Source organism: Oncorhynchus kisutch, linkage group LG9 (genome assembly GCF_002021735.2).
Source record: "Oncorhynchus kisutch isolate 150728-3 linkage group LG9, Okis_V2, whole genome shotgun sequence".
NCBI lineage: Eukaryota > Metazoa > Chordata > Actinopteri > Salmoniformes > Salmonidae > Oncorhynchus > Oncorhynchus kisutch.
The window spans coordinates 43,823,247-43,839,771 of NC_034182.2; the positions used below are offsets into that span (position 1 = coordinate 43,823,247).

Sequence of the window (16,525 nt, forward strand, 5' to 3'; positions counted from 1 at the left end):
GGGTCCTCTAAAGCCAACAACATATTTTGCATACAACAGTACAGTAAGTACCATTTTACACAAGAACCAAATTCCACTATATTCCCTATTTAGTGGGGAGGGGGGCACTAAATGGACCAGAGCCAGCTGTTCCCTCTGCTGTGTGAACACGTCAGATATGACAGAGGATCACACGTGGGGAAAGCATGTTCATGTGAGAGGAAACACACACTTACAGACAGGAACCTCCACCATCCTCTCAAAGACAGTACAGTAGGAAGGTAGGCAGGAACTGCTTCTCCAATAGAAATCCTCGATCATACTAGTCGGTGATGTCATGGTGACAATGTCTAGCTAAGCTCATGAGTAGAAACACCTCATCGGGTCTAATGGCCGTCTTGCTGCCCATATCGAGGCAGTATTGCCATTTATTGGTATAAGGGTTTGAATCCAGCCCACTGCTCTGACTCCTCCTCTTCCTGTCGTCCAGCCCACTGCCCTATGACTCCTCCTCTTCCTGTCATCCAGCCCACTGCCCTTTGACTCCTCCTCTTCCTGTCATCCAGCCCACTGCCCTTTGACTCCTCCTCTTCCTGTCATCCAGCCCACTGCCCTTTGACTCCTCCTCTTCCTGTCATCCATCCCACTGCCCTATGACTCCTCCTCTTCCTGTCATCCAGCCCACTGCTCTGACTCCTCCTCTTCCTGTCATCCAGCCCACTGCCCTATGACTCCTCCTCTTCCTGTCATCCAGCCCACTGCCCTATGACTCCTCCTCTTCCTGTCATCCAGCCCACTGCCATATGACTCCTCCTCTTCCTGTCATCCAGCCCACTGCCCTTTGACTCCTCCTCTTCCTGTCATCCAGGCCACTGCCCTATGACTCCTCCTCTTCCTGTCATCCAGCCCACTGCCCTAATGACTCCTCCTCTTCCTGTCATCCAGCCCACTGCCCTAATGACTCCTCCTCTTCCTGTCATCCAGCCCACTGCCCTATGACTCCTCCTCTTCCTGTCATCCATCCCACTGCCCTTCGACTCCTCCTCTTCCTGTTACCCCCATCTTTCACCCTGTAACACCTCTAAACTAACACAGTTCATAATAATACCTGGTTACTACACACAGAAATACAAATCTTTCATTATCATTTGTTTTAATCAACATGAATTGTGATTCAACTGCAATACCTTCCTGTGTGTGAAACAGACGTGTAAAGTTGTTTGGCAAACATATAGCTCAGCCTTTTCCAAACCTCTCCTCTGGGACTTCCAGCCTTTTCCAAACCTCTCCTCCGGGACCTCCAGCCTTTTCCAAAACCTCTCCTCCGGGACCTCCAGCCCTTTCCAAAACCTCTCCTCTGGGTTCTCCAGCCGTTCCAAACCTCTCCTCTGGGACCTCCAACCGTTCCAAACCTCTCCTCCGGGACCTCCAGCCGTTCTCAAATCTCTCCTCTGGGTTCTCCAGACGTTTTCAAACCTCTCCTCTGGGACCTCCAGCCGTTCCAAACCTCTCCTCTGGGTTCTCCAGCCGTTCCAAACCTCTCCTCCGGGACCTCCAGCCGTTCTCAAACCTCTCCTCTGGGTTCTCCAGACGTTTTCAAACCTCTCCTCTGGGACCTCCAGCCGTTCCAAACCTCTCCTCTGGGTTCTCCAGCCGTTCCAAACCTCTCCTCTGGGACCTCCAACCATTTCAAACCTCTCCTCCGGGACCTCCAGCCGTTCTCAAACTCTCCTCTGGGTTCTCCAGACGTTTTCAAACCTCTCCTCTGGGACCTCTAGCCATTCTCAAACCTCTCCTCTGGGTTCTCCAGCCGTTCCAAACCTCTCCTCCGGGACCTCCAGCCGTTCTCAAACCTCTCCTCTGGGACCTCCAGCAGTTCCAAACCTCTCCTCTGGGTTCTCCAGCCGTTCCATGTATTTGAACTATTCCAGAGCTATCACACCTGATTCAACTTGTCAACCAATCATCAAGCCCTTGACTATTTGAATTAGGTGCGCTAGGTCAGGGGTTTGAAACACCTAGAGGTCCTAGAGAGGTTTGAAACACCTAGAGGTCCTAGAGAGGTTTGAAACACCTAGAGGTCCTAGAGAGGTTTGAAACACCTAGAGGTCCTAGAGAGGTTTGAAACACCTAGAGGTCCTGGAGAGGTTTGAAACACCTAGAGGTCCTGGAGAGGATTGAAACACCTAGAGGTCATAGATGAGAGGTTTATAACACCTAGAGGTCCTGGAGAGGTTTGAAACACCTAGAGGTCCTAGAGGAGAGGTTTATAACACCTAGAGGTCCTGGAGAGGTTTATAACACCTAGAGGTCATAGATGAGAGGTTTGAAACACCTAGAGGTTGTAGAGGAGAGGTTTATAACACCTAGAGGTTGTAGAGGAGAGGTTTATAACACCTAGAGGTCATAGATGAGAGGTTTGAAACACCTAGAGGTCATAGATGAGAGGTTTGAAACACCTAGAGGTCATAGATGAGAGGTTTAAAAAAGGAAAACATATAGCCAACAGCTCTTTATCGGTCAGGTCTGGAATATAAAAATGGAACCTCTACACCCAGTATGCCATCATTGACTTGAATTGGGAGGTCCGTTCTATGGCATAGAGTTTATCCTGCAGGTTACAGATAGATCCCTACGGCCCTGGTCTGAAACCCTATTCAAATAAGTCTCTGCGGCCCTGGTCTGAAACCCTATTCAAATAGTGCCCTACGGCCCTGGTCTGAAACCCTATTCCAGTAGGTCCCTACGGCCCTGGTCTGAAACCCTATTCAAATAAGTCTCTACGGCCCTGGTCTGAAACCCTATTCAAATAGTGCCCTACGGCCCTGGTCTGAAACCCTATTCCAATAGGTCCCTACGGCCCTGGTCTGAAACCCTATTCCAATAGGTCCCTACGGCCCTGGTCTGAAACCCTATTCCAATAGGTCCCTACGGCCCTGGTCTGAAACCCTATTCAAATAGGTCACTACGGCCCAGGTCCGAAACCCTATTCAAACAGGTCCCTACGGCCCTGGTCTAAAGTAGTGCACTGGGGCCCTGGTCTGAAACCCTATTCCAATAGGTCCCTACAGCCCTGGTCTAAAGTAGTGCACTGGGGCACTGTGTAGTGAATGGGTTGCCATTTCGGTTTGACCAGTTCAAAAAGTGGTACACTATATATTTAATGGAATGACGTAGTGGCCTATGTAGGGAAGAGTGTGCCGTTTTGGACACAGCGTGTATGTGATACGTGCAACACGTCAACACAGAGGCACCTTTTGTTTTTGTTGAATGTGACACAGTCCTTCCAATATGGCACCCTACCCCTACATCCTATAGTATTCAACGTAAATAAATATTATCCTAGAAATCAGATTTTGTAAACTATATCCCTGGAACCATATTCACAGAGTAGGAGTGTTGATCTAGGACCAGGTCCCCCCCCCCCCGTCCATTTCATCTGATTCATTAAAGGCTGAACTGATCCTAGATCCGTAGAGGTGTTGATCTAGGACCAGGTCCCTGTCCATTTGCTCTAATTCATTAAACTGATCCTAGATCAGTAGGAGTGTTGATCTAGGACCAGGTCCCTGTCCATTTGCTCTAATTCATTAAACTGATCCTAGATCAGTAGGAGTGTTGATCTAGGACCAGGTCCCCCGTCCATTTAATCTGATTCATTAAAGGCTGAACTGATCCTAGATCAGAACTGAAACTCTGAGTTAATCTTATCTATCTTGAACAAGAGATGTGACTTCCCCAGGCTAAATAAGTGTGCAAACCATATTGCCTATAGGGGCTCAGGTCTAAAGTAGTGCACTACATAGGGAATAGGGTGCATAAAGGGTGCATAAATAGGGTGCATAAAGTTCAATCAAACAGGTTTTAAAAAGACAAAGCAGCTTTTTGTGGTGGTGACTAACGGTGCACACTACACTACTTAGTATGCATGGCCAACACTTTGCTTCACACTACCTAATGCATCAGGTTGGTTATTGGGACAGAGAGAGAAGTCATCAGGTTGGGTATTGGGACAGAGAGAGAAGTCATCAGGTTGGGTATTGGGACAGAGAGGTCAGTCATCAGGTTTGGTATTGGGACAGAGAGGTCAGTCATCAGGTCGGTTATTGGGACAGAGAGATGTCATCAGGTTGGTTATTGGGACAGAGAGGCCAGTCATCAGGTTGGGTATTGGGCCAGAGAGGTCAGTCATCAGGTTGGGTATTGGGACAGAGAGGCCAGTCATCAGGTTGGGTATTGGGACAGAGAGGTCAGTCATCAGGTTGGGTATTGGGCCAGAGAGGTCAGTCATCAGGCTGGGTATTGGGACAGAGAGGTCAGTCATCAGGTTGGTTATTGGGACAGAGAGGTCAGTCATCAGGCTGGGTATTGGGACAGAGAGGTCAGTCATCAGGTCAGTTATTGGGACAGAGAGATGTCATCAGGTTGGATATTGGGACAGAGAGGCCAGTCATCAGGTTGGGTATTGGGCCAGAGAGGGCAGTCATCAGGTTGGGTATTGGGCCAGAGAGGGCAGTCATCAGGTTGGGTATTGGGCCAGAGAGGTCAGTCATCAGGTTTGGTATTGGGACAGAGTGGCCAGTCATCAGGTTGGGTATTGGGACAGAGAGGTCAGTCATCAGGTTGGGTATTGGCACAGAGTGGCCAGTCATCAGGTTGGGTATTGGGCCAGAGAGGCCAGTCATCAGGTTTGGTATTGGGACAGAGAGGTCAGTCATCAGGTTTGGTATTGGGACAGAGAGGTCAGTCATCAGGTTTGGTATTGGGACAGAGGTCAGTCATCAGGTTGGGTATTGGGACAGAGAGAGAAGTCATCAGGTTTGGTATTGGGACAGAGAGGTCAGTCATCAGGTTTGGTATACCAGATACCAGTGTATCTGCGGAGTGTAAACTGTAGAACAAACCGCAATGGTAAAGAAACCCATCGTAGTTCACACTTGACATTGTCTGCATCCCAAATGGCTCCATATCCCCTTTACAGTGCACTACATTTAACCAAAAGGAGCAGGCTATATAGGGAATAGGGTACCATTTGGGATGCAAGCATTGTATAAAGTACATCATTTACAGATCATAAATAAACACTTGTGTTAGGGGGGGTTTGAATAAATTAAATGCACGGATTCCAAATGTTCCGAGAGGGAGTTCCGGGGAGTGAGTTCCGGGGAGTGAGTTCCGGTGGAGGGAGTTCCGGGGAGGGTGTTCCGAGAGGGAGTTCCGAGGAGGGAGTTCCGAGAGGGAGTTCCGAGGAGGGAGTTCAGAGGAGGGAGTTCCGGAGAGGGAGTTCCGGGGAGTGAGTTCCGGTGGAGGGAGTTCCCGGGGAGGGAGTCCCGAGGAGGGAGTTCCGAGAGGGAGTTCCGAGGAGGGAGTTCCGAGAGGGAGTTCCGAGGAGGGAGTTCCGAGGAGGGAGTTCCGGGGAGGGAGTTCCGGAGAGGGAGTTCCGGGGAGGGAGTTCCGGGGAGGGAGTCCCGGGGAGGGAGTTCCGAGGAGGGAGTTCCGAGGAGGGAGTTCCGGGGAGGGAGTTCCGAGAGGGAGTTCCGGGGAGGGAGTTCTGCAAGGCGATCATCATCCCAGAGTTCTACTACTCCAGCCCCAGGGTGAAGTTGATTCCGTGGACTATTCCGATGATGATGGGTTGCCAGGCAACAAGGTATCTCAGCCAATCCAAGAGCTGCCCGTACAGGACATGTGTTCTCTCCCATCTGGGGGAGGAGGGGGAGTAGGCGTTAAGGAGCAATTGGTACATCCATTTGTGGAATTCCAAATTAATTATATACAGTGATTGACTCTTGAAGAATACAACTTATAAACTTGTTTGTTATGTAGACCAGGCTCGTTAGATAACGCTATTGCTGGTTATTTAGACCAGGCTCGTTAGATAACGCTATTGCTGGTTATTTAGACCAGGCTCGTTAGATAACGTCATTGCTGGTTATTTAGACCAGGCTCGTTAGATAACGCTATTGCTGGTTATGTAGACCAGGCTCGTTAGATAACGTCATTGTTTGTTATGTAGACCAGGCTCGTTAGATAACGTCATTGCTGGTTATGTAGGTAGCTATCTTTTGATAAAGCCAGGGTCACTTGAATTGTCTCTTCATTATTGAATTGAAATGGTATGGGGAAAAACCCTATGGAAGTTATGAAAACACTTAGTTTAGAATATCTACATAAATTCAGGGGAATCTACATGCACGCGATGGCGAGCGGTCAGCATGTAAGCGAGCGGTCAGCACGTAAGCGAGCGGTCAGCACGTAATCGAGCGGTTAGCATGTAAGCGAGCGGTCAGCATGTAAGCGAGCGGCATGTAAGCGAGCGGTCAGCACGTAAGCGAGCGGTCAGCACGTAAGCGAGCGGTCAGCATGTAAGCGAGCGGTCAGCATGTAAGCAAGCGGCATGTAAGCGAGCGGTCAGCACGTAAGCGAGCGGTCAGCACGTAAGCGAGCGGTCAACACGTAAGCGAGCGGTCAGCACGCAAGCGAGCGGTCAGCACGTAAGCGAGCGGTCAGCACGTAAGCGAGCGGTCAGCACGTAAGCGAGCGGTCAGCACGCAAGCGAGCGGTCAGCATGTAAGCGAGCGGTCAGCATGCAAGCGAGCGGTCAGCACGTAAGCGAGCGGTCAGCACGTAAGCGAGCGGTCAGCACGTAAGCGAGCGGTCAGCACGTAAGCGAGCGGTCAGCATGTAAGCGAGCGGTCAGCATGTAAGCAAGCGGCATGTAAGCGAGCGGTCAGCACGTAAGCGAGCGGTCAGCACGTAAGCGAGCGGTCAGCACGTAAGCGAGCGGTCAGCATGCAAGCGAGCGGTCAGCACGTAAGCGAGCGGTCAGCACGTAAGCGAGCGGTCAGCACGTAAGCGAGCGGTCAGCATGTAAGCGAGCGGTCAGCACGTAAGCGAGCGGTCAGCACGTAAGCGAGCGGTCAGCACGTAAGCGAGCGGTCAGCATGTAAGCAAGCGGCATGTAAGCGAGCGGTCAGCACGTAAGCGAGCGGTCAGCACGTAAGCGAGCGGTTCAGCATGTAAGCGAGCGGTCAGCATGTAAGCGAGCGGTCAGCACGTAAGCGAGCGGTCAGCACGTAAGCGAGCGGTCAGCATGCAAGCGAGCGGTCAGCACGTAAGCGAGCGGTCAGCACGTAAGCGAGCGGTCAGCATGTAAGCGAGCGGTCAGCACGTAAGCGAGCGGTCAGCACGTAAGCGAGCGGTCAGCATGTAAGCGAGCGGTCAGCATGTAAGCGAGCGGTCAGCATGTAAGCAAGCGGCATGTAAGCGAGCGGTCAGCACGTAAGCGAGCGGTCAGCACGTAAGCGAGCGGTCAGCACGTAAGCGAGCGGTCAGCATGTAAGCGAGCGGTCAGCATGTAAGCAAGCGGCATGTAAGCGAGCGGTCAGCACGTAAGCGAGCGGTCAGCACGTAAGCGAGCGGTCAGCACGTAAGCGAGCGGTCAGCATGTAAGCGAGCGGTCAGCATGTAAGCGAGCGGCATGTAAGCGAGCGGTCAGCACGTAAGCGAGCGGTCAGCACGTAAGCGAGCGGTCAGCACGTAAGCGAGCGGTCAGCATGTAAGCGAGCGGTCAGCACGTAAGTGAGCGGTCAGCACGTAAGCGAGCTGTCAGCATGTAAGCGAGCGGTCAGCACGTAAGCGAGCGGTCAGCATGTAAGCGAGCGGTCAGCATGTAAGCAAGCGGCATGTAAGCGAGCGGTCAGCACGTAAGCGAGCGGTCAGCACGTAAGCGAGCGGTCAGCATGCAAGCGAGCGGTCAGCACGTAAGCGAGCGGTCAGCACGCAAGCGAGCGGTCAGCACGTAAGCGAGCGGTCAGCACGCAAGCGAGCGGTCAGCACGTAAGCGAGCGGTCAGCACGTAAGCGAGCGGTCAGCACGCAAGCGAGCGGTCAGCACGTAAGCGAGCGGTCAGCACGTAAGCGAGCGGTCAGCACGTAAGTGAGCGGTCAGCACGTAAGCGAGCGGTCAGCACGTAAGCGAGCGGTCAGCACGTAAGTGAGCGGTCAGCACGTAAGCGAGCGGTCAGCATGCAAGCGAGCGGTCAGCACGTAAGAGAGCGGTCAGCACGTAAGCGAGCGGTCAGCACGCAAGCGAGCGGTCAGCATGTAAGCCTGCTTTACTCCATTGTTTGTAAACAATGTATGATTGTAAAGAAACACTGAATAGCCTCAAAACATGGTTAAAACTATAATAAACAACCACTGACCATCCATCAGATCAAAATGATAGTTTTATACATGTTTTACAGCATTTTCTTTTACAATTATACTGAACAAAAATATAAAAACACAACATGCAACAATTTTAAAAGTCAATAAGAATAAGTGTGTGTGTAAGATATGCTCTCAGATTCAGCCAATCCCGGTGTTCTGTGGCTCTCGTCGCCTCTGCCAATGAAAGGATACGGATTGTTCATCATCCTCTTCAAGTCGACCTTCTCGTTGCAGTACGGACACGTCTGCTTCTTACCCACAATGCACCAGCCACGGATACAGAACTCGTGGAATCTGGAGGCAGAGTTGGCGTTAAAGAATCCACAACAACAAGACTAGTGTAAAATTATTAGCATTTCACATAGGAAATCATGGGACAGTTAGCCTCCATGCTAACACTCGCTGGGCATCTTCAGTTGCAGGTTTGGGTTCTATTCCAGTAAATTGAAGATCGAAAAATACAGGTTAAGACAACATAATAATGCCATGAGGCAGCGTTAGCGTTTGCATTGAAAACGTGACTAGCAGTCAGGGACTCTAATAACGTGGTTGTAGATAATCAGACAAACATTTAAATTACTTATGCTATGGGTTTTCTGAGAAGTTAACAAACAAAAACAATCTCTTTGATTGTGTTTATTTTCCACTTTGACGGTGAACTTTCTGTACTGCTAATATTCAATACCAGTCGTTTTTGCTCCAGCGCTAGTCCAATGAATTTGTTTATTTTCAAACGCTTCTGCATGGAATTATTATGTTGTCTTAACCTTTATTATCTTCAACCTAGAGTAAATTCAGGAAGTAAACTGACATTCCGTTTATATGGGAATCGATTTGGTGCAGTAATTAAGGGAAGAGTAGGGCACTATATAGGAAAACGGGCGCCATTTACAGAGAGAGGGGAGAGAGGAGAAGGAGAGAGAGGAAGGGAGAGGGGGAGTATAGAGAGAGGAGGGGGAGGAGAAGAAGAGAGGAGGAGAAGAAGAGAGGAGGGGAAAGAGAGAGGGGAGGGGGAGGAGAAGTAGAGAGGAGGGGGAGAGGAGGGGGAGGAGAAGAAGAGAGGAGGGGAAAGAGAGAGGAGAGAGTAGAGAGAGGGGAGGGGGAGGAGAAGTAGAGAGGAGGGGAAAGAGAGGGGAGGGGAGAAGTAGAGAGGAGGGGAAAGAGAGAGGGGAGAAGTAGAGAGGAGGGGAAAGAGAGAGGGGAGGGGAGAAGTAGAGAGGAGGGGAAAGAGAGAGGGGAGAAGTAGAGAGGAGGGGAAAGAGAGAGGGGAGGGGAGAAGTAGAGAGGAGGGGAAAGAGAGAGGGGAGGGGAGAAGTAGAGAGGAGGGGAAAGAGAGAGGGGAGGGGAGAAGTAGAGAGGAGGGGAAAGAGAGAGGGGAGGGGGAGGAGAAGTAGAGAGGAGGGGAAAGAGAGAGGGGAGGGGAGAAGTAGAGAGGAGGGGAAAGAGAGAGGGGAGGGGGAGGAGAAGTAGAGAGGAGGGGAAAGAGAGAGGGGAGGGGGAGGAGAAGTAGAGAGGAGGGGAAAGAAAGAGGGGAGGGGGAGGAGAAGTAGAAAGGAGGGGAAAGAGAGAGGGGAGGGGAGAAGTAGAGAGGAGGGGAAAGAGAGAGGGGAGAAGTAGAGAGGAGGGGAAAGAGAGAGGGGAGGGGGAGGGGAGAAGTAGAGAGGAGGGGAAAGAGAGAGGGGGAGTATAGAGAGAGGAGGGAGTATAGAGAGAGAGGAGGGAGTGTGACATAACATACAGGATAGGAGAGCTGATCTTCTATAATCCAAACAGTGCAGTGAGGATAGTAGGCTTGGGCGGTATCCACGGTATTACCGGCATAGCACAAAAGGGGGCGCTAGAAACGCAAGAAAATCCCATTGGGCTTCTAATACCAGAATGCTAACAAAATTAGCACAAACTAATAGGGATATCACAGACGCTGTTAGCTAAATGCTAACGAGCGAAAACAAAAAGTTAACAAATTGAAGGAAGAGCTGCATGTGTACACGGAGCAGATGGGAGCAGATGGGAGAAGAAACAAACGCTAGCAGGAAGCACAGGGAAAACATGGCGGCTGTACAGAACTCATCCAGAGCTCTTTGACTTCTGGCAGAAAGCCATTAGAAGATATCTGAGGGCAAACATTTAGTAGTGGATTACATTTAGTAGTGGATTACATTTAGTAGTGGATTACATTTAGTAGTGATTTACATTTAGTAGTGAATTACATTTAGTAGTGAATTACATTTAGTTGTGAATTACATTTAGTAGTGATTTACATTTAGTAGTATTTTCATTTAGTAGTGAATTACATTTAGTAGTGGATTACATTTAGTAGTGGATTACATTTAGTAGTGAATTACATTTAGTAGTGGATTACATTTAGTAGTGGATTACATTTAGTAGTGGATTACATTTAGTAGTGGATTACATTTAGTAGTGAATTACATTTAGTAGTGGATTACATTTAGTAGTGAATTACATTTAGTAGTGATTTACATTTAGTAGTGAATTACATTTAGTAGTGATTTACAATTAGTAGTGATTTACATTTAGTAGTGATTTACATTTAGTAGTGAATTACATACAAGTGTAACTTCATCACCTCATGTGCGCCGTACAACAGAGACTCCCCAATAGATACAGAACACTGTGGATTCACCTGCTCCTGCTTTCTAGCATTGTGCTATTTACAAAACTAACACGTGACTGGCTCAACTGTTCTGGGGAACTATGGTACGTTTTCATAATTAAAAAAATAATGTGACAGGTGAAACGAAGAACGCAATCGGCTTTATCTCCTAAGGTATTGAACAAAAAAAAGATTTAAAAAAAGTATTAAATCTTCAAATAATTAGTTTCAACGTATTGACAGTATTGAAAAACCATCCCAGCTTTTTCCAAATCCCCCAGTACACGGAATATATGGTATACTGCCCAAGCCTAGTGGATAGGATACATGTGGTTACAGGAGAGTTGGTAGGTATCTTCTATAATCCCCTCCTCATCCACGTCTACGAGGATCTTCTGACCACACACTGCACAGATATCATCTGTCAGGCTCCTGGACGGCATTCCTCCCATGTTATAGTACTGCAACAACAACAAATTATATTACTGCAACAACAACATGTTATAGTACTGCAACAACAACAACAACAACATGTTATAGTACTGCAACAACATGTTATAGTACAGCAGCAACAACAACATGTTATAGTACAACAACAACAACATGTTATAGTACAGCAACAACAACAACATGTTATAGTACAACAACAACAACAACATCTTATAGTACTGCAACAACAACAACAACATGTTATAGTACAGCAACAACAACAACATGTTATAGTACAGCAACAACAACAACATGTTATAGTACAGCAACAACAACAACATGTTATAGTACAGCAACAACATGTTATAGTACAGCAACAACAACATGTTATAGTACAGCAACAACAACAACATGTTATAGTACTGCAACAACAACATGTTATAGTACTGCAACAACATGTTATAGTACAGCAACAACAACAACAACATGTTATAGTACTGCAACAACAACAACAACATGTTATAGTACAGCAACAACAACAACATGTTATAGTACAGCAACAACAACATGTTATAGTACAACAACATGTTATAGTACTGCAACAACAACAACAACAACATGTTATAGTACTGCAACAACAACAACATGTTATAGTACAGCAACAACATGTTATAGTACTGCAACAACAACAACATGTTATAGTACTGCAACAACAACAACATGTTATAGTACAGCAACAACAACAACATGTTATAGTACTGCAACAACAACAACATGTTATAGTACAGCAACAACAACAACATGTTATAGTACTGCAACAACAACAACATGTTATAGTACTGCAACAACAACAACATGTTATAGTACTGCAACAACAACATGTTATAGTACTGCAACAACAACAACATGTTATAGTACAGCAACAACAACATGTTATAGTACTGCAACAACAACATGTTATAGTACAGCAACAACATGTTATAGTACAGCAACAACAACAACATGTTATAGTACTGCAACAACAACAACATGTTATAGTACAGCAACAACAACAACAACAACATGTTATAGTACAGCAACAACAACAACATGTTATAGTACAGCAACAACATGTTATAGTACAACAACAACAACAACATGTTATAGTACTGCAACAACAACAACATGTTATAGTACAGCAACAACAACAACATGTTATAGTACTGCAACAACAACAACATGTTATAGTACAGCAACAACAACATGTTATAGTACAGCAACAACAACAACATGTTATAGTACAGCAACAACATGTTATAGTACTGCAACAACAACAACATGTTATAGTACTGCAACAACAACAACAACAACATGTTATAGTACTGCAACAACATGTTATAGTACAGCAACAACATGTTATAGTACAGCAACAACAACATGTTATAGTACAGCAACGACAACATGTTATAGTACTGCAACAACGACAACATGTTATAGTAGAGCAACAACAACAACAACATGTTATAGTACAGCAACAACAACATGTTATAGTACAGCAACAACAACAACATGTTATAGTACAGCAACAACAACAACATGTTATAGTACAGCAACAACAACATGTTATAGTACAGCAACGACAACATGTTATAGTACTGCAACAACGACAACATGTTATAGTACTGCAACAACAACAACATGTTATAGTAGAGCAACAACAACAACAACAACATGTTATAGTACAGCAACAACAACAACATGTTATAGTACAACAACAACAACATGTTATAGTACAGCAACAACAACAACATGTTATAGTACAGCAACAACAACATGTTATAGTACTGCAACAACAACAACAACATGTTATAGTACAGCAACAACAACAACATGTTATAGTACTGCAACAACATGTTATAGTACAGCAACAACAACAACATGTTATAGTACTGCAACAACAACAACATGTTATAGTACTGCAACAACATGTTATAGTACTGCAACAACAACAACATGTTATAGTACTGCAACAACATGTTATAGTACTGCAACAACAACAACATGTTATAGTACTGCAACAACAACAACATGTTATAGTACTGCAACAACATGTTATAGTACTGCAACAACAACAACATGTTATAGTACTGCAACAACATGTTATAGTACAGCAACAACAACAACATGTTATAGTACAGCAACAACAACAACATGTTATAGTACTGCAACAACAACATGTTATAGTACTGCAACAACAACAACATGTTATAGTACAGCAACAACATGTTATAGTACAGCAACAACATGTTATAGTACAGCAACAACAACAACATGTTATAGTACTGCAACAACAACAACATGTTATAGTACTGCAACAACAAGTTATAGTACAGCAACAACAAGTTATAGTACAGCAACAACAACAACATGTTATAGTACAGCAACAACAACAACATGTTATAGTACTGCAACAACAACATGTTATAGTACTGCAACAGCAACAACAACATGTTATAGTACTGCAACAACAACAACATGTTATAGTACAGCAACAACAACAACATGTTATAGTACAGCAACAACAACAACATGTTATAGTACTGCAACAACAACATGTTATAGTACTGCAACAACAACAACATGTTATAGTACTGCAACAACATGTTATAGTACAGCAACAACATGTTATAGTACAGCAACAACAACATGTTATAGTACAACAACAACAACAACAACATGTTATAGTACAACAACAACAACAACATGTTATAGTACAGCAACAACATGTTATAGTACAGCAACAACATGTTATAGTACAACAACAACATGTTATAGTACAACAACAACAACATGTTATAGTACAACAACAACATGTTATAGTACAGCAACAACAACAACATGTTATAGTACAGCAACAACAACAACATGTTATAGTACAACAACAACAACAACATGTTATAGTACAGCAACAACAACAACATGTTATAGTACAGCAACAACAACATGTTATAGTACAGCAACAACAACAACAACATGTTATAGTACAGCAACAACAACAACATGTTATAGTACAGCAACAACAACATAATATACACAGCTCAACAAAATAAAGGGAACACTTAAACAACACAATGTAACTCCAAGTCAATCACACTTCTGTGAAATCAAACTGTCCACTTAGGAAGCAACACTGATTGACAATACATTTCACATGCTGTTGTGCAAATGGAATAGACAACAGGTGGAAATTATAGGCAATTAGCAAGACACCCCCAATAAAGGAGTGGTTCTGCAGGTGGTGACCACAGACCACTTCTCAGTTCCTATGCTTCCTGGCTGATGTTTTGGTCACTTTTGAATGCTGGCGGTGCTTTCACTCTAGTGGTAGCATGAGATGGAGTCTACAACCCACACAAGTGGCTCAGGTATTGCAGGTCATCCAGGATGGCACTTCAATGCGATCTGTGGCAAGAAGGTTTGCTGTGTCTGTCAGCGTAGTGTCCAGAGCATGGAGGCGCTACCAGGAGACAGGCCAGTACATCAGGAGACGTGGAGGAGGCCGTAGGAGGGAAACAACCCAGCAGCAGGACCGCTACCTCCGCCTTTGTGCAAGGAGGAGCAGGAGGAGCACTGCCAGAGCCCTTCAAAATGACCTCCAGCAGGCCACAAATGCGCATGGTCTGCTCAAACGGTCTTAAACAGACTCCATGAGGGTGGTATGAGGGCCCGACGTCCACAGGTGGGGGTTGTGCTTACAGCCCAACACCGTGCAGGACGTTTGGCATTTGCCAGAGAACACCAAGATTGACAAATTCGCCACTGGCGCCCTGTGCTCTTCACAGATGAAAGCAGGTTCACACTGAGCACGTGTGACAGACGTGACATTCTGGAGATGCCGTGGAGAACGTTCTGCTGCCTGCAACATCCTCCAGCATGACCGGTTTGGCGATGGGTCAGTCATCGTGTGGGGTGGCATTTCTTTGGGGGGCTGCACAGCCCTCCATGTGCTCGCCAGAGGTAGCCTGACTGCCATTAGGTACCGAGATGAGATCCTCAGACCCCTTGTGAGACCAAATGCTGGTGCGGTTGGCCCTGGGTTCTTCCTAATGCAAGACAATGCTAGAACTCATGTGGCTGGAGTGTGTCAGCAGTTCCTGCAAGAGGAAGGCATTGATGCTATGGACTGGTCCGCCTGTTCCCCAGACCTGAATCCAATTGAGCACATCTGGGACATCATGTCTCGCTCCATCCACCAACGCCACGTTGCACCACAGACTGTCCAGGAGTTGGCGGATGCTTTAGTCCAGGTCTGGGAGGATATCCCTCAGGAGACCATCCACCACCTCATCAGGAGCATGCCCAGGCGTTGTAGGGAGGTCATACAGGCACGTGGAGGCCACACACACTACTGAGCCTCATTTTGACTTGTTTTAAGGACATTACATCATAGTTGGATCAGCCTGTAGTGTGGTTTTCCACTTTAATTTTGAGTGTGACTCCAAATCCAGACCTCCATGGGTTGATACATTTGATTTCCATTTATCATTTTTGTGTGATTTTGTTGTCAGCACATTCAACTATGTAAAGAAAAAAGTATTTAATAAGAATATTTCATTCATTCAGATCTAGGATGTGTTATTTTAGTGTTCCCTTTATTTTTTTGAGCAGTGTATAAGTAGTGGGTAAACTACAGCCCGTAGGAGGTTTGAGTAAAACAAATTGATAAAAACCACTCGGCCACTCTTGAACGAGTTTGTAGAAATTATATATATTTTCAAATGACTGCCCTTTTTCTGGCCCGCAGATTGATTATTGACAAAGTAGACCCCCCCCCCCCCCAAAAAAAAAAAATATATGTGCGGGGCTCCGTTGAATTTTGAAATCCTGATTTGGTCCTCGGGCCAAAAACTCTCCCCTCCCCTAGTACAACAACAATTACATCAGATACTCTGTGTGTATACTGTATGTGAAACACTGTATACGTGTAGACTCACCCCTATAGTTGAGGCCATGTAGTCGGAGCAGATTTCAGCAAAGTCCCGTCCCATCACTCCATAGTACAGACCATAGAATAGCATGATAACGCCCACATCCATGGAGTCCTCAGCCTTGATCCTACAACACATCCATGGAGTCCTCAGCCTTGATCCTACAACACATCCATGGAGTCCTCAGCCTTGATCCTACAACACATCCATGGAGTCCTCAGCCTTGATCCTACAACACAACACATCCATGGAGTCCTCAGCCTTGATCCTACAACACATCCATGGAGTCCTCAGCCTTGATCCTACAACACAACACATCCATG

At 46.2% G+C, this 16,525-nt stretch overlaps 1 protein-coding gene across 5 annotated transcripts in view; it reads right to left on the bottom strand.

The window, feature by feature from the left end:
• Positions 1-1,115: 1,115 nt before the first annotated feature.
• Positions 1,116-16,525, bottom strand: part of rnf175 (ring finger protein 175) — a 46,383-nt gene continuing 30,973 nt past the window's right edge. For 2 of the 5 annotated variants that reach the window (XM_031832655.1, XM_031832656.1), the window contains 4 exons: positions 16,209-16,329; positions 11,134-11,267; positions 8,385-8,486; positions 1,116-5,681 (listed from right to left, as the gene is read on the bottom strand). In XM_031832655.1, coding sequence (XP_031688515.1) covers positions 5,561-5,681; positions 8,385-8,486; positions 11,134-11,267; positions 16,209-16,329 — 478 coding nt within the window. In that variant the 3' untranslated portion in view covers positions 1,116-5,560. Of the gene's footprint in view, positions 5,682-8,384; positions 8,487-9,825; positions 10,306-11,133; positions 11,268-16,208; positions 16,330-16,525 lie in introns of those variants that run through there. The other 3 variants (XR_004211079.1, XM_031832657.1, XM_031832658.1) reach the window with 3 other exon arrangements.